We start from the raw sequence: 24,608 nt of genomic DNA on the forward strand, positions 1-24,608 counted from the left end.
TATATGGGTTTACCTTTTTTAAGCGGTGACAACTGTTTAAACTGATTTAAATAGTTGCACCATCAATTTTATTGTGAGCTGACCAAAATAGCTTTAATACAGATAATGTAGAAAAATAAACTAATGGATAAACATATACAGTCATAAAAATGCTCTTTGCTTAATGATGTACTTAATTGGGTCTTAAAGTCTGACACGCACAAAGGTCATAAATGAACTCAGTTGTTTAAAAAAAAATAGTTTATATGGAAGTGCAAAAAAATCTAATGTTTAGCTCAATTTTAGAATTCTCCCCTTAGTTACTCTGCTACATGTAAAACTCATCCTTACCTAACCAGATCTTTCTTATTCTATATAGCTCGGCTGTCTCTTTTATGATTAACAGTGCAATTTCGAAGGAGAGGAAGAAGCAGACTCCGTGCTCAAGAGGGAGCCCGACACAGAGCTCAATCCCAGGACCCCGGGATTATGACCTGAGCCAAAGGCAGATGTTTCACTGACTGGGGCACCCAGGCGCCTCTAAGTTTGTCATTTCAAGAAAGTGATATAAATGGAACCATACAGTATGCAACCTTTTGGGATGGACTTTATTCACTAAGCTTAGTTTTCTGGAGACTCATCTAGGTTGTTGCATGTATCAATAGTTCATCCCTTTTTATGCTGAATAGCATTTTCATGGTGCGGAGGTACTATATTACTTTGTGTAACTATTCATCTGTTGAAGGACATCTAGGTTGTTAACCAGTGTTTGGCTATATTGCGAATAAAGATGCTATGAACATCTGTGTATTGGTTTCTGGGTAAACAGAAATCTTCGTTTCTCTGGGATAAATGCTCAGGGGAACAACTGCTAGGTAGTGTGGTAACTGAATGTCTAGTTTCTTTTTAAAATTTTACTTACTTATTTATTTCATAAACTCTAGCCTCAATGTGGGGCTCCAACTCACAACCCTGAGAACAGGAGGTTGCATGCTCTGCCGACTGAGCCGGCCAGGCGTCCCTAAAAGATAAATAGCTGAATGTTTTACATTTAACTCCATGATCTGTTTTGAGTTAATTTGTGTATAAGGTATAAGACTCAGGTTCATTTTTTTTTTTTTTAAGATTTTATTTATTTATTGAAAAAGAGAGAGAGAGAGAGAGAGAATGAACTAGCACAAGCAGGGGGAGTTGCAGCAGGAAAGGGACAGGCAGGCTCCCCACTAAGCAGGGAGTGTGATATGGAGCTTGATCCCAGGACTCTGGGATCCTGACCCAAGCTGAAGGCAGATGCTTAACTGGCTGAGCTAGTTAAGCAGGCACCCTGACTCAGGTTCCTTTATTTTGTCCATGAAAGTCCAATTGCTAGAGTACCATGTATTGAAATGGCTATCTTTTTCTAGAAGTTGCTTTTGTACTTTTGTTAAATCATTTGGGCATATCTGCGTGGGTCTATTTATGGATTCTCTGTTCTGTCCCACTGCTGTTATGTATCCATTTCTTTTTTTTTTTTTTTTTAATTTTTATTTATTTATGATAGTCACAGAGAGAGAGAGAGAGAGAGAGGCAGAGACACAGGCAGAGGGAGAAGCAGGCTCCATGCACCGGGAGCCCGATGTGGGACTCGATCCCGGATCCCCAGTATCGCGCCCTGGGCCAAAGGCAGGCGCCAAACCGCTGCACCACCCAGGGATCCCTATGTATCCATTTCTTTACCAATATCACACAGTCTATATTAAAGCTTGAAATCAAAGAGTGATTCACCTAATTTATTCTTTTTCAAAATTGTTTTAGCTATTTCGAGTCCTTTGCCCCCTTGTATTTCCTAATATTGTCAAATATCTACAAAAAAATCTTACTGGAACTTTGATAGGAATTGAGTTAAACCTCTATCAATCTGTGAAGTGACATCTCTATTAGGTTGAGTACTCCAAACAATGAACATAGTATATCTCTTCATTTATTCAGATCTTTGTAAACTTTTGTCAGCATTCTTCAGTTTTCAGCATATATGTCCTATCCTGTACATGTTATTTTTAGATTTATACCTAGGTATTTCATTGTCTTTTTGTGTGATATAGATGGTATTGTATTTTAAATTTTGGTGTACATTGCTATATACAGAAATATAATAGTTTTTTAAAAAGTAAATTCTGTGACCAACATGGGGCTCAAACTCATGACCCTGAGATTAGGAGTCACATGCTCTACTGACTGAGCCAGCCAGGAGTGACATAAATACAATAGATTTTTATGTATTTGTCTTGTATCCTGTAATTTTGTTGAACTCACTTATTAACTAGTTTGTGTGTAAATCCCTTGGGATTTCTTACAGAGATAATCATGTCAGCCACAAATAAAAAGCTTATTTTTTCCTTTCTGAATTGTCTGCCTATATTTGCCTTTCTTGCTTTACTGCACTAATTAGAACTTCCACCAGTATCTTAAATAATGGTGAGAGCAGACATCCTTGCCTTATTCCCAGATCCAAGGGCTAAAGCATTTAACCTTTTGTCGTAAGCATAATGTTAGCTGTGGGTTTTTAACAAGCTGAGAAAGTAGTCATCCCCCTTTTAAAAAAAAAAAAAAAAACCAAAAAAAAAAAAAACATGTATGGGTGTTGAATTATGTCAAATGCTTTCTCTGCACTGCTATATTGTAGTTTTATTTCTTCACCTAATTAAAATGGTAGATTATATTGACTGGCTTTCAAATATTAAACCAGCCTTGCATCCCTGGAATAAATTCCATTTGGCCATGATATAATAATGTACTTCATGTAGGTACATGTGTAGGATTTCATATACTGTTGAAATTCTATTTGCTAATATGTCATTGAGAAATTCTGCCTATATATTAAGAGGCATCAGTCTGTACTCTTCTTTTTTGGTACTTTCTTTGGTTTTGGTGATCAGTGTTACCTTCATAAAATAAATAGGGAAATGTTTCATTTCTTCTTCTTCTTTTTTTTTTAGATTTTATTTATTTATTCATGAGAGACACACACAGAGAGAGAGAGGCACAGACACAGGTAGAGGGAGAAGCAGGCTCCTGGGACTCGATCCCAGGTTTCCAGGATCATACCCTGGGCTGAAGGCAGTGCTAAACCATTGAGCTACCTGGGCTGCCCTGTGTCTATTCTTTCTTTAAATGTTTGGTAGAAAAAAAAGAAATGAATAAATCAATGTATGTTTGGTAGAATTCTCTGGTGAAACCACCTGAACAGAACGAATCCCTTTTAGGAAATTTCAAAATTATGAATTGAATTTCCTTAATAACTATACAGACTATTCAAAGTAATCTATCTCACACAAGGTGAGTTGTAGTAGTTTATGTTGTATTTTTTTTATCCATTTTATGTAATTTATTATATTTATGTATTGTTCCTTTGAGGTCTACAGATCTGTAGTTTTATGTTCTCTTTTGTTCCTGATATTTGTAACCTCTGAATTTTCTATTTGCTTCTTTGTCAATCATTTTTTTTTTTTTAAACTTATTTGAGGGGGGTGCGGCAGAGACACAGGCAGAAGGAGAAGCAGGCTCCATGCAGGAAGCCCAATGTGAGACTCGATCCCGGGTCTCCAGGATTATACTCCGGGCTGTAGGCAGCATTAAACCGCTGTGCCACCAGGGTTGACCACTTCTTTGTCAATCTTGATAGAGGTCTGTCAGTTTTATTGACCTTGAAAAAACAGTTTTTCATTTTTCTCAAATGTCATTTTCCTGTTTTCAATTTCACTGATTTCTGCTCTTACCTTTATTATTTCCTTTCTTCTACTTGCTTTTGGTTCCTGAGGTAGGAGCTAAGATTCTTGACTTGAGACTTTTCTTCTAATGTATGCATTTAATGCTATACATTTCCCTCTCTGTACTGCGTTACCTCTTACCTACAAATTCAGGGAAGTTATAGTTTCATTTTCATTCAGTTCAATGTATTTTTAAGTTCCTTTTAAGATGTCCCCTTGAAACATTATTTAAAAGTGTGTTGTTTTAGGTTCCAAGTCTCTGGAGATTTTTCTTCCCCTGTTATCGCTTACTGAAAACCAGAACTAACAGAACTGAAAAGAGACAAATCCATAATCATAATTGAAGACTATTACTGATTTCTAGTTTAATTCCATTGTCTAGTTTATTTCCAGTTTTCTGTTGGTTTTTGCTTCATGTATCTTGCAGCTCTATTGCTTGATATATACACATTTAGGATTGCTAGGTCTTCCTGGCAAACTTTTTTTTATTACTATACAATGTCCCACTCTGTCTCTGGCAATTTTCTTTGCTCTTAATTTTACTTTATTTGATATAAATAGAGCCACTCTTGCTTTCTTCTGATTGTTTGCATGATATATCCTTTCTATCATCCAGTTCACTATTTTCCTTTGTCCCTTTCATTCTGCTGTTAATAACCCTATCCACTGAGCCTTTTTTATGTTAATTATTAAATTTTTTCAGTTCTAAAATTTCTATCTTGTTCTTTTTACTTATATTTCTTCTGTTGAGACTATTCTTCACTTGTTTCAAGCATGCTAATTGTTTTTGAGGCATTTTTATGATGGTTGCCTAAATAATCTAATAATCTTTGTTAGTTCTAACATCTCTGTCATCCTGCTCTAAGTATCTTTTTCTTTTTCTTTTCTTTCTTTCTTTTTTTTTTTTTGCATTCGGTTTGAGATCTTCCTGGTTCAGGGTATGAAGAATGATTTTCTAGTGAAATCTGGAAATTTTGAGTACTGTTTTATGAGATTCTGGATCTTATTTAAACCTCTACTTTTGCTGGCTTCCTCTGGTATCAATACCACAGGAAAACAATGAATGTGGGAAAACTTGTTAAAGCAAAATGACGGTAGAAGTAGCACCATAATTTTTTCTGCTAGAATGGTTATTTTCTAAAAACTTTCTGTCTTGCTAGGCTTTCTTGGTCCTTTGGCTAGAAAGTAGGCTTTATTCCCCCCTGCACCCGCTGGCCTTTCTGGATTGCCAGTTTTGCTAGAACCCAATCTGAGGAAAACCAAAGGAAATCACTGCTATGTCATTTTCCTCAGATCCCAAGGTCTCTTAAGCTGGTTGGCCTTCTTTTCCCTACCTTTCAGCCCTCTTTTGTTTTACACATAGTATTCAGAGTTTAACTGTACTTGGTAGGTGGAAGAGGTGAAAGGAAGTCTACGACATTTTTCTAGATATTGATGCCCTTTGGTTATTGCTTTCATGTTCAATCAGTTCCTAAGTCATGCAGAGATTCAGATTTGACTTTGCCCTTTGTGGATCAGCGAATGGTCCCTCTGCCTTCTCAAAATACTTGATCATGAAATATTTTTAGCTTGTAGATAAAATCTTATGGATGATTGTTATATAATGCCTGTCTATGAATCTTTTAAGAATGGAATTTAAAAAGATTATTTCTTAATATCCTTGGTTTCTAGAAGCAAATTAATTTACACAATTAAGTAAAGTTCTCTCATGAATATAGGAAATTCCTGCCCAGATCAAATTTAAACAATTTATTTTTATTATTAACACAGATTTTCTGTAATAAGTGCTGCTAATAGAACAATAGAAGTGTTCAGCAAATGACAATAGTAATTTGCTGCTTACAAATAAATACCTACTGTTTCATTATTTAAGAATAAGGAAAATGAACACAAATGAATCAGAAAGAGAACTAAAGGGGCGCCTGGGTGGCTCAGTCAGCTAAGCATCTGCTTTCAGCTCAGGTCATGATCCTGGGGTCCCGTGTCAAGCTCCCTTCTTAGCAGAGAGTCTGCTTGTCTTCCTCTCCCTCTGCTCCCCACCACCTCATGTGTGTGCACTCTCATGCATATAAATAAGTAAATCTTAAAACAAACAACCCTCCTCCCCCACCCCAGAACTAGAAATCTAGGATTACTTTCCAGTATTTGATTCCTTGTGATCTGACTTCATAGTATGTTTTTTTTTTCCTGGTAAATTTTATTTTATTTTTTTATGTAGTCTCTATACCCAACACGGGGCTCGAACCAATAACCCAGAGATTAAGAGTTGTAGGCTCTTCTGACTAAGCCAGCCAGGCACCCCATAGTATGGGTTTTTTAATTAAAATGTACACAGTTTTGGCTTTAGGGTTTTCAAAATCAGTGAGAAAATCAATAATCAGTAAGGATATGTCTGAGATCATGAAATCTTCACAACACATTGGCTCTTATAGTTTCCAAATACAACACCTCTAATAAAGGAATGCCTCCTGAAAGAGCTTTATCTGTCTATTTTAGGTTGAACAAAGAGGCAGAACAAATTTCTCTCTGGGTTCACTGTGCAAAGTGCAGTATTACTCTTGTATGTTGTAATTACTGGCAACGAGAAGTAAAAAGCATTAATTGGTGGCTTTAGGAAACACATTAAGGGCAGTCACAGAACACCTCATCAAGTATAGGTAAGTATAATATCTTACCTAAGAAAGAATTTTCCAGTGAAAATATTAATGTTGCTGAATTACTGTAGTCAATTTCTGGCTTCAAAAGTTAATTAAAAGAGCTCCAAGTACATTCTTAATAATATTTACTCACTGTTTACTATGTCAAAGTCATAGTGTTACCTGCTGCCTAGCATCTTATCCTTGGCTATCCTTAGAAAAATGACGTTTTTAAATCATTTATTTTCTAGAATAACTTTTTGTAGCTGCTGCTAAGATTCTCACCCAGAAGGTGGGAACTACAGCATTACCGTAGGCAAACTACTTATTTTCTTAGCCTCCTTCCTGCCTTTTATAAAATAGAGTATAGCAATACTTTTAAAGAGAATTAATCATCTAACTCATCTATGTATAGTACATAAATACCATACCCAAATACAGAAAGCATAAGAAGAACATGATGTGTTCAGAAAACTTGTAGCAGTTCAGGCTGAGCAATGGAAATAATTGAGTTATTTTAAATTTTATTAAAGACGGTAGAACTCCCATGCTTTGTGTAATGATACACAGAAAGAATACCTTCCCTATTTAAGTAAAAGTAGATACAAATAGCTATAAATGTTTTGTATCTTGATACATTTCCAAATTTCATTAGTGTTCATTTTTTCTCTCTTAGGATAAATATATACAAAGATGTGTTAAAGCATTTGGCTTCAAGAAAGAGAAGGCTCAGAATACAATTTAAGACTCTGATTTAAGATGAATGTTATAAGGCAAGGTATTTCAAACAGAAGAAATTTTCCTACTCTATGATAATCAAAGACTAAAGAGCTTATGGAAGATAAACCAGTTAATGAATATTAAAGTATATAATACATTTCAATTAAGTAAAAAGATGATGAACATTTAAAAGGGCCTCTTATTTACCTCTTCTACATTGGAAGCAGTCTTAGCAGAAGTTTCCATGAAGATAAGTCCATGTTCTCGTGCAAAAGCTTCACCTTCTTCTTTTTTTACTTCTCTTCTAGATTCTAAATCACTAAATATGGGAAATAAAAGGCCATATTATTAACCAACACAGTATAAATACAGGCATCTGTGCAGAGTGTACAGAAAGATTCAAAGTTGTGCTATTTTTTCAATTAATTTTTAACACATAACAATCAACTGCATTATTCTGGGTATTATGAAGATCAAATGGTTAGTGCACAGTGCTTTGTTTCAAAGAACAAACAATCCAACAGGAGAAGACTCTGAGTTAAGAGTCCTAGAACACTAGAAGAGAAACCAAAATGGAACATTTACCCCACACCCTGCTTTTGAGGATAACTGGGTTCCAAAGAAGGGAATTGTTTAACTCAAAATAATAATTCAAGAGAGTAGAGCTACACTAGTCTAATCTTTCAGACTGAGTTTCTATGAATATGATTAAAAAATAAATCACATAATTTTCAGAAGCTCTAGGAAACTGCTTAACAAAATCCAACAAACTAAAGAAACATTAATTAGATTATTAATCTCACCTGGTTTGATTCCTAGTAAAACAGTGAATAGAGGGAGAAAAACAAGTCTTTTTTATTTTATTTTATTATTTTTGAAAAACAAGTCTAAGTTAGAAGGTTTGGGAGGGAAGCACGGTATTCATTTTTATTGTACAGGAACTGTATTAGTAAGGTGGAGAGAAAGTATTAGTCTCTTTCAAGTGTGTTTTATTGTAAAAATTTTAATACCTTATTATGATTTTATTACTATAAAATATTTTAAGCACACAGAATAGGAGAATGGAGAATAGAATACCCATGTACTTCCACCTACCCCTGACATTATTTTGACACATTTATATCAGACTTTTTCACTGAGAAATAAAATCAAGTTATAGGTGATTCACCTCCTGTGTACCCATCTATTCCTAATCTCATTCTTTCCTCTTTCACCTCAAAGGTAACTTCTCTGTATTTGGTGTTTTCACTCTCATGCATGTTTTTTATATGTAAATTCATGTTTTTAGCCATACAGTAGTTTTTGCATATTAAAAAAAATTCAGATGTAGTTATTCTGCAACTTAATTTTGGCCAACATATTTTTTGGATGTACCAACCTAATATATAGATATCAAGTTTTTAAACATTTTATTGCTATATTACATAGTCTACTGAATGAATGCAACACTACTTTCAACTTTCCATTTCACAAAGTTGTAACTTTTCGTTATTATAAACAATGTTACAATAAAAATTTATATGGCTTTTGGTGTACATGTGCCAAAAATTTTCCAAGGCAGTATTTTTCCAACTGTGCCTTGACTCAGTGAAAGAAAGGAATAGAATAGAAAATATCAGAGTGTATCACTTACTGTTTCATAGACTTTGTTTTTTTAGGTAGGTATACATATGTGTACTAGGACATGATATAAAAACGTATTTATTTTAAGTCAAATCAGAAAGCTCAAAAGCCATTGCACCTGAATATATACTTAGTACAAAGGTGCTTTCCAAAACAGCTGTATAATTTATACTCCTAGCACCAATGTTTGAAAGTTCCCATCACATCACATCCTCACCAACATGTGATAAGATCACACTTGTTAATATATGCCACTCTGATGAATGTGAATGGTATTGTACATTTATGTTAATTTTCCTTTAGCTTAATATTAGTTTCATAAATGCCTATTATCATCATTATTACATTAGAAATATAGAAAAAAAATCCAAGAAAAGGAAGTCATTCCTTCATTCAACAAATATTTACTGAATGCCTTTCATTAGCCAGGAATTTTAGTAAGCACTTGGGATATATTAATGAACAAGTCAGACAAAAAAAGTGTACATTCCCATAGAGGACAGACAATAATAATGAGTAAAGAATATAGTATATTAGAAAGTGGTAAATGTGGAAAAGCAGAGTAAGCAGAATCAAGATTGCCAGGGAGAGGAGGAAGGTTACTCTATTAAGTCATCCTAAATTTGACTAACTTGTAATTTCTTCTTGGTCCTGTTTTTCTACCCAAAGTCACCTTTCTCAGATATATGCACAACCCATGCTATATCTGCAACTCTGTGTCTGAATTTTCTTCACTTAATATTAGAATCTGTATCATTACATCCTTTCCACAAATACAACTTTCAGTGACTAATAATATCCCATCACAATTCACTTAACTAGTTCCTTGGATGATGAGTAACAGAATAAATCTAATACTGTGTGAAGTGTTTTATATGGATTATCTCACTGAATGCACTTGACTTGAGGAAATGGAGGAACAAAGAGGGTAAGTAAGGAAAACAACCAAGGTCACAGTCAGGAACACCTGATGGAGTTGGGATCACCACCCCAGATCACTGTGCTATTATATAGGGATGGCTTTTTCTTTTTTAGATTTTATTTATTTATTCATGAGAGATACAGAGAGAGGCAGAGGCACAGGCAGAGGGAGAAGCAGGCTCCATGCAGGGAGTCCAACGTGGGACTTGATCCCGGGTCTCCAGGATCACACCCCGGGCCGAAGGCAGCGCTAAACTGCTGAGCCACCCAGGCTGACGAGGATGCCTTTTTCTGATAATAACTGAAGATGTTTTTGTCAAATATGGAAAAATGCAAAGAAAAACTACCCATAATTTCACTTTCCACAGGTTATTAATGTCTTGAATACAACTCTATGTTACTCCTTTATTATTGTCTATTTCTTCTTACTGGAAGATGCTCATACCCACTTCTGTATTTTGCCTTTTCTTCACTCAACTGTATATTGTGGACCATTTTCCCATTTTGCAGTCTTTTACAATATTATTTTTATTGAGTGTACAGTAAAGAATGGTGGTACTTTATGCAAAATCTACATCACATGAATTAGGGATAAAACCAAAGATGTTATCCACCTAATTTAAAGTCTCATCTACCTAATATCACTGTTTCAGCTTTACAAATTCAGCAGGAATTAGATACCATTAAAGCTGGCTGACCAGATAAGCTGTCAATTATGTTTACAAAGTTGTAACTTAGCTCATTATCAGTAACTGCTGTTTATGAAATTGAAACTTCTGAGTGATTTTGTAACTTTCACAGGTGTTATGCTTTAAAAATAATTTATAACATATCATCCAAGCATTTAGTGGTACAAGTGCTCAAAAAACACTCCTAAAAATCTGAAACCTAGTTTGATATAAAATATTACAAACGTGGGGTGCCTGGGTGGCTTAGTGATTGAGCTTCTTGCCTTCAGCTCAGGGTGTGATCCTGGAGTCCTGGGATCCAGTCCCACACTGGGCTCTCTCTGCAAGGAGCCTGCTTTTCCTTCTGCCTATGTCTCTGCCCCTCTGTGTCTCTCATGAGTAAATAAATAAAATCTTAAAAAATAAAAATAAAAAAAAATTAGAAACAGAACCACAAGGACGTTTAATGCTGTTTAAAGGCCCATGCTATGAAATATCAGTGGTAAAATGAGAATAAAAAAGGCAAATTAAGTTTACATATATTACTATATTTTTTTAAGATTTTATTAATTCATTTATGAGAGACACACACACACAGAGGGGGGCAGAGAGGCAGAGACACAGGCAGAGGGAGAAGCAGGCTCCATGCAGGGAGCCCGATGCGGGACTTGATCCTGAGACTCCAGAAATCATGCCCCAGGCCAAACGCAGGCGCTAAACCAGTGAGCCACCCAGGGATCTCCCAAGTTTACATATATTGGAGCATAGGCAGGGATAACATATCTAACGATAATCTGAGGGCCTCCTGTCTGCCAAGCCCTTTCCTACATCTGGGGAGAGGCCACTTGTAAAACAGACAAAAATCCCAACTTTCCTGACCTTGTGGAGCTTACATTCTAGTAGAAATAAAAAATGGGGAGAAAACACTAGCAATATTGATGTGGTTACATGCTCCTGGAATTCAGCCCCCTTATCTGACAGTCTTTCTTAAGGGAAAATCAGCTTTTAATTACTCAAATTCTTCAAGAAAACACCTTTACCCTTAAGTATCCCTTATCCCATTTTAAGCATATGCCACATCTTATTTAAACAGTGTCTTATTTGGGGATAAAATTACTGTTTTCTACTAGCACTATCTCTGATTATATTTGCATTTGCAAATGTTATTTTAGGAAAGAGGGTTAAAGATATGTACCTTTGAGGGATTGTTAAAAAAAAAGGGGAGGTGGGCAGCCCGGGTGGCTCAGCGGTTTCATGCCTGCCTTCAGCCCAGGGTGTGATCCTGGAGTCCCGGGATCGAGTCCCGTGTTAGGCTCCCTGCATGGAGACTGCTTCTTCCTCTGCCTGTGTCTCTGCCTCTCTTTCTCTCTGTGTGTGTGTCTTATGAATAAATAAATAAAATCTTAAAAAAAAAAAAAAAAGGGAAATGGCATTTAGGAATGCATGACTTTTCTTGTTATATACCCTTCTTTATTTTGCTTGTTTCCTCAGTTTTCCAGGCATAAAAATCATATTGTTGTCTTTGACTTTTAACTCTATTAATCCTCTTTAAATTGTTTTCATTACTTAATTATCCTTCTTTCCTAAACCATTCTCTTAATTCACACCCTCTTTTTGTTTAGGGTTTGTATTATAATCCTTGACTATTAAGAATTTTTCATCTTTGTAGAGTCTGCTTCCTATTTCTTGTATAACCAATTTAAAATGCCATAGTAAGAAAAATTTGTGTCATCTGTCACTCTGACTAGGTCAGTGCCCTTCTCAAATCCCTTCACTGGCTCCCTACTGCTTAATGCATCTAATTCAAAAATTGCCTATTCCCTGTTTCCATGTCTACCCCAATTCACCTCATCTAATAATAATCACCTCATTTATCTCTGTTCATCCCGATTCACTCTTTGCACGTCATACATTCTTTGTTCCCTTCTCCTAGTTTCTTCCTTAAAATGTCTTTCCATTGCTACTATGCTCTTAATTATAAGCGCCACCCATCTATAATCATTAGAAACACCTCTTGTATATAGTGTGCTTTTCCTTTTCACATTTAGACTATAAGCTCCTCATGGGCAGGAACAAAATTTAAGCCACCAGTAAGTTGCCACCCACCACGTTTGAGACACAAGGAAAACATTAGTAAGATTAAAAGTATGAAATTCTCTTTATTCTCCAATAGTCTCCTCTTATTTTTTCACACATCACCACTGAATGGTAGTATGAATACTTCTGTATCACAGAGACTAAAGTTTCCCTACAATAGCTTTAATCTTAAAAGCCTTGAGATAATTTAAATGAGGAAAGAGTAACAATGAAAGGTCTTAAGCAAAGGCCAAGATGACAGATATCTCTAGTTACAAGGAAGTAATCAATAATTGGCCTTTTATAATCGAAATATTACAAGTAAATATTTTCTCTTAACAGCAAACTTTGATTTCTATTAAAATAACTCTTTCTAGGGCAGCCCTGGTGGTGCAGCAGTTTAGCACCACATGCAGCCCGGGGTGTGATCCTGGAGACTGGGGATCCAGTCCCATTCAGGCTCCCTGCATGGGGCCTGCTTCTCCCTCTGTGTCTCTGCCTCTCTCTCTCTCTCTCTCTCTCTGTGTGTGTGTCTCTATGAATGAATAAATAAAATCTTAAAAAAAAATAACTCTAAAATTAAATCTATACAGTATGCTACTTGCTATCTTACTATTTTTACAGCTTTACTACAACATAATTAATCTAAAATAAACCACACATTTAATATAAAATGATGAGTTTGACATGTTTACTAGTGAAGCCATTCACCTCCTATAGATTTCCTCACACTCCACTGTAATCCATCCTTTCCTCCCACTTTACTGCTAGGCAACTAATGATCCGCTTTCTAAATTTTCCAGGATTTTATATAAATGGGATCACATGGTGTATCTTCATTTTTGTCTAGGTCTTTTCACTCAGCATAATTGTTTTGAGATTTATCCATTCTGATGCATAGCATCAATAGCTCATTCTTCTTTACTGAGTGGAATATATTCCACTGTATGACTATATCACAATTTACGCATTCACTTACTATTTGAAATGTGGGTTGTTCCCACTTTTGGGTTATTACAAATAGAGCTGCTAGAATATTTGTGTGTAATTCTTTGTGTGGCCCTATGAAAACATGCTTATGTTGGATAAATACCCAGGAATGGAATGCCTACGTAGTACGGCAGATGTATATTTATTTTCTAAAGAAACCACCAAATTGTTTTCAAATGTGATTGTATCATTTTACATGCCCCAAAGCCATACAAAGGTTTCAGTTCTTCTATATCCTTGCCAATACTTAGTATGTTAATCTTTTTAATGTTAGCCATTTTAATGAGTGTGTAATGGTATATCATTGAGGTTTTAATCTGCATTTCCCTCATGACTAGTGGTGTTAAAATATTTTTTATGTGCTTACTTGCCAACTATATATATCTTCTTTAGTAAAGTGCGATTCAGACCTTTTGCTCATTTAAAAACACTGGGCTGTCTTTTTATTAATGAATTGTAACATTCTTCATTATTCTAGATATAAACATTTTGTTGGATATAGGTTTCATGTGTTATAATATTTTCTCCTAGTCTTTTGTTGTTGTTTCTAAGATTTTATTTATTTATTCATGAGAGACACACACACACAGAGAGAGAGAGGCAGAGACATAGGCAAAGGGAGAAGCAGGTTCCTCCTTGATGGAGTCCTACATCGGGCTTGAGTGGAATCCAGGACTCCAAGATCACGCCCTAAGCCTAAGGCATACACTTAACTGCTGAGCCACCCAGACTTCTCTGAAACTGTCTTTTGAAGAGCAAAACTTTTCAATTCTGTTGACCTTGAACAACATGGGTTTGAACTGTGAAGGTCCATTTACATGTGAATTTTTTTCAATAAATACAGAACAGTACTGGGGTGTGCCTGAGTGGCTCAGTCAGTTAAGTGTCTGACCCTTGATTTCAGCTCAGGTCATGATCTCAGGGTTGTGAAACGGAGCCTGCTTGGATTGAACATGAAGCCTGCCTAAGATTCTCTCCCTTCCTCTCCCTCTACCCTAATCCCCTCAAATTATAGTACAATACAGCAGATGTATTTTTTTCTTCCTTACCATTTTCTTAATAAGATTTTCTTTTCTCTATTGTAAGAATACAGTATTATAAGACATACAACATACAAAATACATGTTAACTATTTGCTATCAGTCAACAGTAAGCTATTAGCAGTTAAGGCTTTGGGGAATCAAAGTAACATGAGCTTTGACTGTGTGTTGTTTAAAAGTCAAGTATATAGTTATTTTTTCCCCCTTTATGCCTTTTCTCTGTCCCATGTAAAAAAAAGTTTGACAAATCAACAAACCTAAAGGGAACCAATGGAATGGGAAAAGATACTTGCAAAAATGACCTATCAGATAAAGGGCTAGTATTCAAAATCTATAAAGAACTTACCAAACTCCACACCGCAAAAATAAAAAATCCAATTGTAATATGGGCAGAAGACATGAACAGGCATTTCTCAAAAGAAGACATACAAATAAAAAAAAATAAATAAATAAAAAAAAAAAAAAGAAGACATACAAATGACTAACAGATAATATGAAAAATGCTCAATATCACTATCATCAGGGAAATATAAATCAAAATCACAAGGAGATACCACCATACACACTGGTCAAAATGCCTAAAATTAATTACTCAGGAAAAAACAGATGTTGGCGAGGATGTGGTGCATCCTCTCTGCAAACTGGTGCAACCACTCTGGACAACAGTATGGGGTTTCCTCAAAAAGTTAAAAATAGAACTACTCTATGACCCAGCAATTGTGCTACTCGGTATTTATCCAAAGGATAAAAATATAGTGATCCAAAGGGACATATGCACTCCAGTATTTATAGCAACAATGTCCACAATAGGTGAAATATGGAAAGAGCCCATATGTCCATTGACAGATAAATGGATAAAGAAGATATGATATACACACACACTAAAATATTACTCAGCCATCAAAAAGGATGAATCTTGTCATTTGCAATGATGAGGATGGAACTCGAGGTTATTACGCTAAGTGAAATAACTTAGTCAAAGACAAATGCCCTATGATTTCTCTCATGTGGAATTTAAGAAACAAAACAGATGAACACAGGGGAAGGGAAGGAAAAATAAGATAAAAAGAGAGGGAGACAAACCATAAGAGACTCTTAACTACAGGGAACAAACTGAGGGTTGTCGGAAGGGAAGGTGGGTGGGGGGATGAGGTAAATGGATGATAGGCTTAAGGATGTAATGAGCACTATATTCAAGTGATGACTTATCAAATTCTACCCCTGACACTAATACTACACTACATGTTAACTAACTTGAATTTAAATAAAATCTTGAAAGAAAAAAAAAAAAAGATAAACAGTGTCTGACAAAACCAAAGTCACTAAAAGTTTGTTTTCTTCTAGAATTTTAAAATTTTAAAATATTTTTTTCTCTTACACTTAGGTCTATGATTCACTTCTAGTTAACTTTGTATATGGTGTGAGGTAAGGGTCAAGGTTCATTTTTTTGATACATGGCTATTCAATTGTTCTAGCATCATTTGATGAAAGGATTATCCTTTCCCCTAGTTAACTGTCCTGGAACCTTTGTCAAAAAATTGACTATATATATATATATATATATATATGGTCTATTTCTGGACTTCTTACTCTGTTCCCTATCTATGTCTACCTATGCCAATACCAGACTGGACTTATTATAATACCTTTACAATAAACTTTGAAATCAGTAGAGCAGAGCCAGTAAATCCCCCAACTTTGGCTATTCTATGACCTTTCCATTAAAAAAAATTTTTATTTATTTTAAAGAGAGAGAGAGAGAGAGAGAGAACGCATGCCCATGAGTGGGTGGATCAGAGGGAGAAGGAGAAACTTAGGCAGACTCCATACTAAGTGCAGATCTCACAACCCTGAGATCATGACCTGAATCGAAACCAAGAGTTGGATACTCAACTGACTAAGCATCCCAGGTGCCCTGATCTTTGCATTTTCATACAAATTATGAAAACAGCTTATTAATTTCTACCTCCTTAAAAAAAACCTAAAGAATTCTGATTGGGATTAAAATGAATCTTGAGGTCAATTTGGGAAGACCCACCACCTAAAAAATATTTAGTTTTCAATCAATGAATTCAGTATATCTCTCCATTTACTTAGGGTTTTTTTTTGGTGTTTGTTTGTTTTGACTGAAGACTCTACATTTAAGAAAGGAGTCATTTCACAAAGGAAATTCAGGACAGCCATGTTAACTAGAGCTTAGAGTTGGGGATCAAATAGCTATGAAGAAAATACTTTCTTAAAAATTGTTTAGGGATTATTTATTTTTTATTGAGATATAACTGACATATAACATTGTGTAAGTTTAAGGTGTACAATGTGTTGATACATTTATATAACACAATATGATTACCACCATTGGTCTTAGCTAACACCTCCATCATATCATGTAATTATCATTTCATTTTGTAGTGAGAAATACCTTTGTACATATGCTTTTCTTTTTCATATTGGGACTATAAGGTCCTCAAGTGCAACAACCAGTTTTAAGCCACAGTAAGATGCCACCCACCATGTTTCAGTCACAAGGAAAACACTGGTAAAAGTATGAACATTTGAAAGTGCTAATTTTAGTTGTTTCTACTGTAATTTTCTTTCTTATTTTTTTATTTAAAGATTTTATGTAGGACACCTGGTGGCTTAGCGGTTGAGCAGCTGCCTTTGGCTCAGGAGTGATCCTGGAGTTCAGGATTGGGTCTCACATCGGGATTTTATTTATTTATTCATGAGACACACAGAAAGAGAGAGGCAGAGACATAGACATTGGGAGAAGCAGGCTCCATGCAGGGAGCCCGGTGAGACTCGATCCTGGGACTGTGGGATCATGCCCTGAGCCAAAGGCAGGTGCGCTCAATCGCTGGGCCACCCAGGCATCCCTCTACTGTAATTTTCGACTAAAATTAGTGAAAACTTTCCTACATTCTAAATTTAATGTTCAGAGAAGCTATGTCCAAGAAACTGTTTTCCCATGTTCTATTATTTTAAATGTAAAGCACAAGGGACAGTCACTGCAAATAACGGTCCCTAGAGAGATAAAAAAAAAAAAATCAACATTAGGATGACACTAATATAAAGCCTTAGAAATAAGCTGAGGAACACCTGGGTGGCTCATTGATTGAGCATGTGCCTTTGGCTTAGGTTGTGATCCCAGAGTCCTGGGATCAAGTCTCACATCAGGCTCCCCAGAGGGAGCCTGCTTTTCCCTCTGCCTATGTGTCTGCCTCTCTCATGAATAAATAAATAAAATCTTTAAAAAAAAGAAAGCTTAAAAGTATTAATGTGATATCTAGTAAACAATACTAAAAATGTTTCAGGACTTTAAGTGGAAATACACTTGATTAATAGATGTATTGCATGAACTTGTAATGAACATTTAGTCATGAAAAAGAAAAAATATTTTTCTGAGTTCTGTACACATATTTATTTCTACTGTAAAGTATTTAAAATAATTTGGATTAAAAAAATTAATTTGGATAATATTTGACAGTGATTCACCCTCCAAATAAATCAGATTACTGATTAGTCAATAATTAGTAATAAATAATTATTAAACGATTTCTCATGATAATAGTAATGATGATTATAACAATTTCCAACAAAGCTTAATATCTGTATTTTAAAAACCAAAAGAAACAGTCTTAGGATTTTCAAAATTTTGTAATTTAAGAAACCAATAACTTACATTTAGACAAACATGTAAGATGAGCACTGTAACAATTATCACATAAACAGCTATCCACAGCCTCCTTCATCATTAATGCAAAAAAGCTTTAAATTAGTCTTTTTACCTTTTATTTCCAATAAGCATAATGACCATGTTGGAATTGGAATGCTGGCGGGCATCTTCTAACCAGGTTGTCAAGTGGTTGAATGTATCTCTCCTAAATAGAAAAGAAAATTTGATCACTATTTCTAGTGTGTTCCTCTAGCAGTGTACAACGAACAGTATACATTCCATTAAAGGTAACTATTTTCAGCCATATCCACTTATGTAATGAGAAACAGCTCTCAAGTACAGTATCTGGAAATAAAGTGTAACCTCACTTTGGAAAATTCCAGTGTATAAATAATATTACCAAATTGATTAACCTGGAGGTGCTTATTTATAGAAGAAAATAATTTAGTTGCAGATTTCTGCAGTAAATTTAAATTTAATTAAAGACACACAAGTTTTAAAGTCAAACAGCCAGGGCATAAAGGCAAAACCATACTTTTATAACTGGCAATCAATGTTTATTTAGAGAAAGTCTCTGCATTGAAAAACGAACGGATACATTTCCAAGTTCTCACCTTGTAATATCATACACTAGTAAAGCCCCTGCTGCACCTCTGTAATATGACCTTGTGATGGAACGAAAGGACTCTTGCCCTGCCTGTGAGGAAAGAAAAGGTTGAGAATTTTCTTTAATAAACTGTTCTCTACACATTTTCTTTTTATTCATATAGAATGTGGGGAGGTAGGGAGTGAGCATGTGAAGGAAAAGAAAACTTCACCAGTCTTAGGAAAAAGTCACAAAATACCACTATTGCTCAAGTCAACCAGACACACATGTACCCCCCCCCCCACACACACACACCCCAGACCTCTAAACCTTTTTTGGCAATCCCTGACAACCCAATTTACTGAATGGCTTCACAATACATGAATCATTATTAGAACACAGAATGGACTCCTAGCAACTAAGCTCTGAAGACAAATTTGAAAGGAAGCAAATAACCCAGAGCCTCACATTTGAATTCAATAACCCACTCCCTGGGGCAGCTGTTGACACTAGAATAAATAAAGTCCATTGTAAATAAATGATGAATGACATCTTTACGCCCACCATCTGCTGGTGTAAAGGTTGTTGGAAGGCCAAGGATGCAGATTTTATCAGTTATATCATAAACTGCAGTGAGCTTTCAACAGTCATCAGATGGAATTCTTTGAGCAATCATTTTATTATGAAAAACAGAAAATGGTTCTGAATTTAATTTATATAATTTTTTTCTCCACACTCAATCAATTTCCTCTGTATGTGATATATAATGCTTGTCAAACAGCAACAGGATGTAGAAGTCATCTTTATATCCACTTGTGAAAACAGACTTCAGAGATTATGCAAAATTAGTTCATTTTTCTCTCTTACTGGTGCACTAATATTCTGGTTTTTAAGAAGGCTGGTGAGGGATATACATACGGCCTCTGAGTTTTAAAAATGAGACGGTTCTTATCAGAAATACTTGTGCATTTTTGATCACTTCTATAACTTTTGAGAAAAAAAAAACTAAATTAAATAAACACCAAGCCAGTTTTCACAATTTCTGTATTCAAAATCTACTAACTTGAACAATATTCTTGTTTGTATGCTGAGTTTTGATCTTTCAGTGTAACTATACTAAACCTCAGAATTCACACAGACAGCTTAAGTTTTGCCTTGTTCTAACACTCCACACTACAATTCCTTGTACTTCTTGGCCCTCGCAATATACTCCCTCCCTCCCATGCTCTCCACTCTGAGTGCCTAGCACTGGGTCTGGCACACAGCAAACATGCAGAGAAAGCCTTTAGAATGAAAGAATGAATCCTAATGTCTTAATCGAGTGTACAAAACAGTCATTACTCCATCCCACTGAAATAAGTAGACATCAGTAAATCCTAACATGCTAAAAGATTCAGTAAAAATAACTTCTATGTGGAAACTAAAGATTAGGCCTTCTCTCGGTAACTTGCAAACAATTCTAGCACTTTGAATGTCTTTGGCCAAACTGAATCCTGAGAAAGCCATCACACAAAAGAACTGTACAAATAGCTGACTCATTTCATATAGTTCGAGGTTAAAACATTAGATAATACTAGTTGGAAACATGAAATTCATTAAAATTACTTTTATATAATTTATTGAGATGTATCTTTCCAAAAAAGTTCTTTTAATAAACCAAAATATAAGCATAATGGGAATTTTTAAAACTGCTTAGCACAGGAAAACTAAGGACTATATATATTTAAAGATTTTATTTATTTATTCATGAGAGACACAGAGAAAGGCAGAGACATAGGCAGAGGGAGGAGAAGCAGGTCTCCATACAGGAGCCTGAAGTGGGATTCAATCCAGCAACTCCGGAGGCAAAGGCAGATGCTCAGCCACTAGGCTACCCAGGCGTCCCCAGGACTATATTTTTGAGAGATTTCTTTCACTTTCACTGTGAATTATATATATCAAGGAAGGAGTCTTGGTAATAATATAAAAAGATATATATATATATATATATATATATATATAAGTTAAAAATCAGGTTTAGAGCTCTAAATATTGAGAAAAGGCAAAAGTTCTTTAAAACAATCTTGCAGGGACATTCTGTGGTAGGAGTTAAAATGAATATACCATTAAGAGGAACACCACTATATGATTTAAAACTTCGGGGTTAATAGCTCAGATAAACAGTAAAAGGGAAAACAAATTTTTACAAAGAAAAAAAAAAAACACATGCCTGTACACCATTCTTACTCCCTTTGTACTGTTTTACCAAGAACAACATGTTACAATATGGAAATACTGTTTTTAATGCATCGCTTTATACTGAATCCATTCAATCGAGTTTTGCCTGCCATTACAAATTAAAGACTCAAGCAAATAAAAACCCAAACATTCCAAGTGAGGTCTATGAACATAACCATGCATCTTAAAACCTATGATTACTTTAAAGATCAGTATTCAGTATTCAGAATAGTTTCCAAATTCTTTAGATGTCACTGGTAAAGACATCTCACTCACTGGCCTAGTCTCTGTTAATGGGATTCATAGCCTTAAAATAAATCTTGCCCAATTAAGTATTTTACTATGACTTCTTTATACACAAACTGTCCAACAACTGCATAAAGCTAGTCCAATGCTAATTATCTTGATCACATTAAAGCAATCTACTTTTTAAAAAAACACATTAATATAAACATGGCCAAATGATGGTTAACCTGTAATGTTTTACATGAAAAAGAATGTCAACTTAGGAAGTACAGATGTTATTTTTGATCATCTTCAATACAAAATGTTGACTTAAGGAGTTTTAGAAGCTTGAAACTGAACAGTATAGAGAATTACCTGCGGTAAGAGATTTCTAATAGTGGCTGAGGGTATTAAAGCAAAACACATTTAATGAAAGGAAAATGACTAGCTAAGTGAACAGCACCAGAGAAACCTGGTTAGGAGTGACCAGAGTGGACCATAAGCTTATCAGTTCATAATATAACTGTTTGAGTTCTGCAAAAAATCAGCAAGATACCCAGAGTGCAAAATGTAAAAGACAGCAAGTCAGCCTTGCCAGATAATGGAACATGTTTGTTCTCAGTGATGCTTTGTACTTGAACAATCAGTCATAAAACCTCTGTGAGAAAATAAGCTTTGTAGACCTCTGTTTTCCATGTGGGGACTGCTAAATCAAATAAATTTGGTTCTTTAGCCCATCATTTGCTTATTTGTTTATTTTAAAATTAAGTACAATATACCCCTAACATGGGAATCGAACTCATGACCCCAAGATCAAGAGCTGCATGCTCTACTGACTGAGGCAATCAGTCACCCCTAGCCCATACCTTTAAAAGTGACTTCCAATCGCCAGATGAGGATACCCTGACTTGACTTCCCTACATGCCTAAGTCTTTCTGTTCCCAATAATTTTTGTGGTAACCACGCTGGGAATTTAATTCCTCCTTCTCTCCTGTTACCTCCATAACATACAACTTTACACACAGTAAGCTACTGCTCAAACATTTCTAAATACCCTGGTTTTTAAGTCTTAAAGCTTTTTTGAGAATCTGATCTCTATTTGTTTCTCTAGAATTTTATCTTCTTATTCAATAAAAGTCTTGTTCTTATAGTCAGTTTTTTTTTCCTGCTGATATCCTGACCATATTCAGAATATTCTTGCTTTTGTGCCTACGTAACTTTGCCTGAAGAACTATTTTCCTCCAGCTACCCAATTTCCCTTCCCTTTAAGGACCTGTCCAAACCTCCGGATTCTCTCACAAAGCTAGGAAGCTTGTCTACCATAGCCCATAGTTATCCATTTCTCTTCACACACCCAAGAGCACTTCCATGTGATCATATGGTTCTAGTATTATTGATTATATAAAAGGTACATACTCTGCTCAAATGCTGATCTTGTTTCCACCTTAGTTCTCTTTGAGGGATAGCCTAACTCGGAATACTGAAGTATATACAAGTATGCGCTCACATTATGTTATCTTGACTAATCTCAAAAGACCAATAAAGTTAGAAAATTCAGATCTGTGAGAATCAATATTACAGTAATACCTCTACTTTCATTGTTAGTCATTTATCTAACAATTCCCACTATATAAAACTCAGTAAAGAACCAAAAAGTAGAAAAGGATTACTAAGTAGCCAAAAAAGTTGTCCAGTGTCCAAAAATGAAATCTCAGGTACTTACTAAAGATTCAACTTAAAAATCTCGACCTGTGATAAGGAACAACCATCAAGAAAAAAAAAGATTCTGAAATCTACATGCATGAACAAGACTTCTGTTTTGGATGACAGTAACATCAATAAAAATCAGAGTGATTTTTAAGGCTGTCTCAGTGTCCACAGCAAGGACACTGAAAAAGTCAATCTGGACTATTTAAGTCTAGGCTTTTTAAGGGAGTCTCCTAGAGAAATGAAAGTAGATCATCTTGAGAAGAGATACAGGGTTGTAAATACCTAGAAAGAAGAGTGATGTTAAATTTCTTAAGAAATTAAGACTATTTACTTTGAAAAAGAGAGGATTTCAGATTCTTTTAATGCTGCCATATAAGAGAAACTGGAGACCACAGGTGGGAGGTAAATATTAGAGTAGAATGAAATGTCTAACATAGCTTCTTGGCCTTGTAAGTTATTCAAGAGAAGGTTAATGAACAGCTGCCATAGAAGGCAAAAGCCTCTCTACTCCTGGGGTTGTGGGGATGGGAGCAGAGAGGAGTGGAGGCAGAACCAAGGTGCTTGGTTTCAGCCCCTTTCTTTGCTCCCACTGAACTGGAGGGTCATCCATCATTATACCACCCCACTGATAAATAAAAACACTCGTTTGGGTAAGAAGTTGGTTATAAGAATGGACACATTTTACAAAGAACCAAAAAAATGCCTGTGATTTGCTGAAAAGGTACTTTCAGCATGTAGGCTGCATGTGAGTGTTTTTTACGTAGTTCCAATATCTTCCTTGGGGGAAAAATATTTGTGAATTTAAAATATCTCGAGGGAAGTTGAGCAGAAACATGGACTTAAAACATCCATACTATAAATTTGTGAGGAAGAGAATAAAATTTATTTGGATCAATTGGGAAGGCAAAAAGCAAAAAGAGGAGTAGGAATAAAAAAAGGAAGGTAAAGGCTGGATGAGGGTCTAAGACTGAGAATGGACTTCTTCTTACACTTCCCTTTCCATCAGTCAAGGAATAAGAAGTGGCAGCAAACTGTTTTCTTGACTCATCCTGACAGAGACTAAACATACCACATTATTTGACTTCTGACAAAAGAAAAAAAGTTACACAGGGCCAAAGGAAAGTGCTTTCAGGGAGGTTGTGACACACTGTCATCACTGCTTGCAGCAAGGCCTCTAGGGAGTATCTGTTGGCAACTATACTTACTATTTTCAAAACAAGCAAAGATGCTGGATGGTGGATATGGAAATTTTGAAAGGAAATTTCCTTATTTTTATTTTTTGTGAATGGAAATGGATATACAATGAATGACAAACATCCTAAGACACTGGGTCTTGGGGGAAAAAATAATTTCCTTAAGGCTGATGAAACAAATAATAATAATATTTGGCAAATTTTTTCCTGAAGGACTCTAGGATGGTTTTGTAAATGGCCTGGGCCAGGAGAGACATGATCCTTGCTACTAAAAATGTAGTTTCCTAACTAAATGTATCAATATGTTGAAAAACATTAATGAGGGTAGCCCGGGTGGCTCAGAGGATTAGTGCCGCCTTCAGCCCAGGGCATGATCCTGGAGACCCAGGATCAAGTCCCATGCCAGGCTCCCTGCATGGAGCCCGCTTCTCCCTCTGCCTGTGTCTCTCTATATCTCTTCATGAATGAATAAATAAAATCTTAAAACAAACAAACAGACAAAAAAAAAAAAAAAACATTAATGATATGGGAAACCAAGTGTGGAACCAAACTGTATGTGTGTCAGATAATGTCTATTAAAGAGTTTTGGAAGTTAGGTGAAATAA

At 35.4% G+C, this 24,608-nt stretch overlaps 1 protein-coding gene across 3 annotated transcripts in view; it reads right to left on the reverse strand.

Moving 5' to 3' along the window:
• Positions 1-24,608, reverse strand: part of RAB2A (RAB2A, member RAS oncogene family) — an 89,932-nt gene that overhangs the window by 20,390 nt on the left and 44,934 nt on the right. For all 3 annotated transcript variants that reach the window (XM_026011881.2, XM_026011887.2, XM_072734680.1), the window contains exons 4-6: positions 18,687-18,769; positions 18,185-18,277; positions 7,289-7,400 (exon numbers count right to left, since the gene is read on the reverse strand). In XM_026011881.2, coding sequence (XP_025867666.1) covers positions 7,289-7,400; positions 18,185-18,277; positions 18,687-18,769 — 288 coding nt within the window. The remainder of the gene's footprint in view (positions 1-7,288; positions 7,401-18,184; positions 18,278-18,686; positions 18,770-24,608) is intronic.

Source organism: Vulpes vulpes, chromosome 13 (genome assembly GCF_048418805.1).
Source record: "Vulpes vulpes isolate BD-2025 chromosome 13, VulVul3, whole genome shotgun sequence".
In the NCBI taxonomy this organism is placed as follows: Eukaryota; Metazoa; Chordata; class Mammalia; order Carnivora; family Canidae; genus Vulpes; species Vulpes vulpes.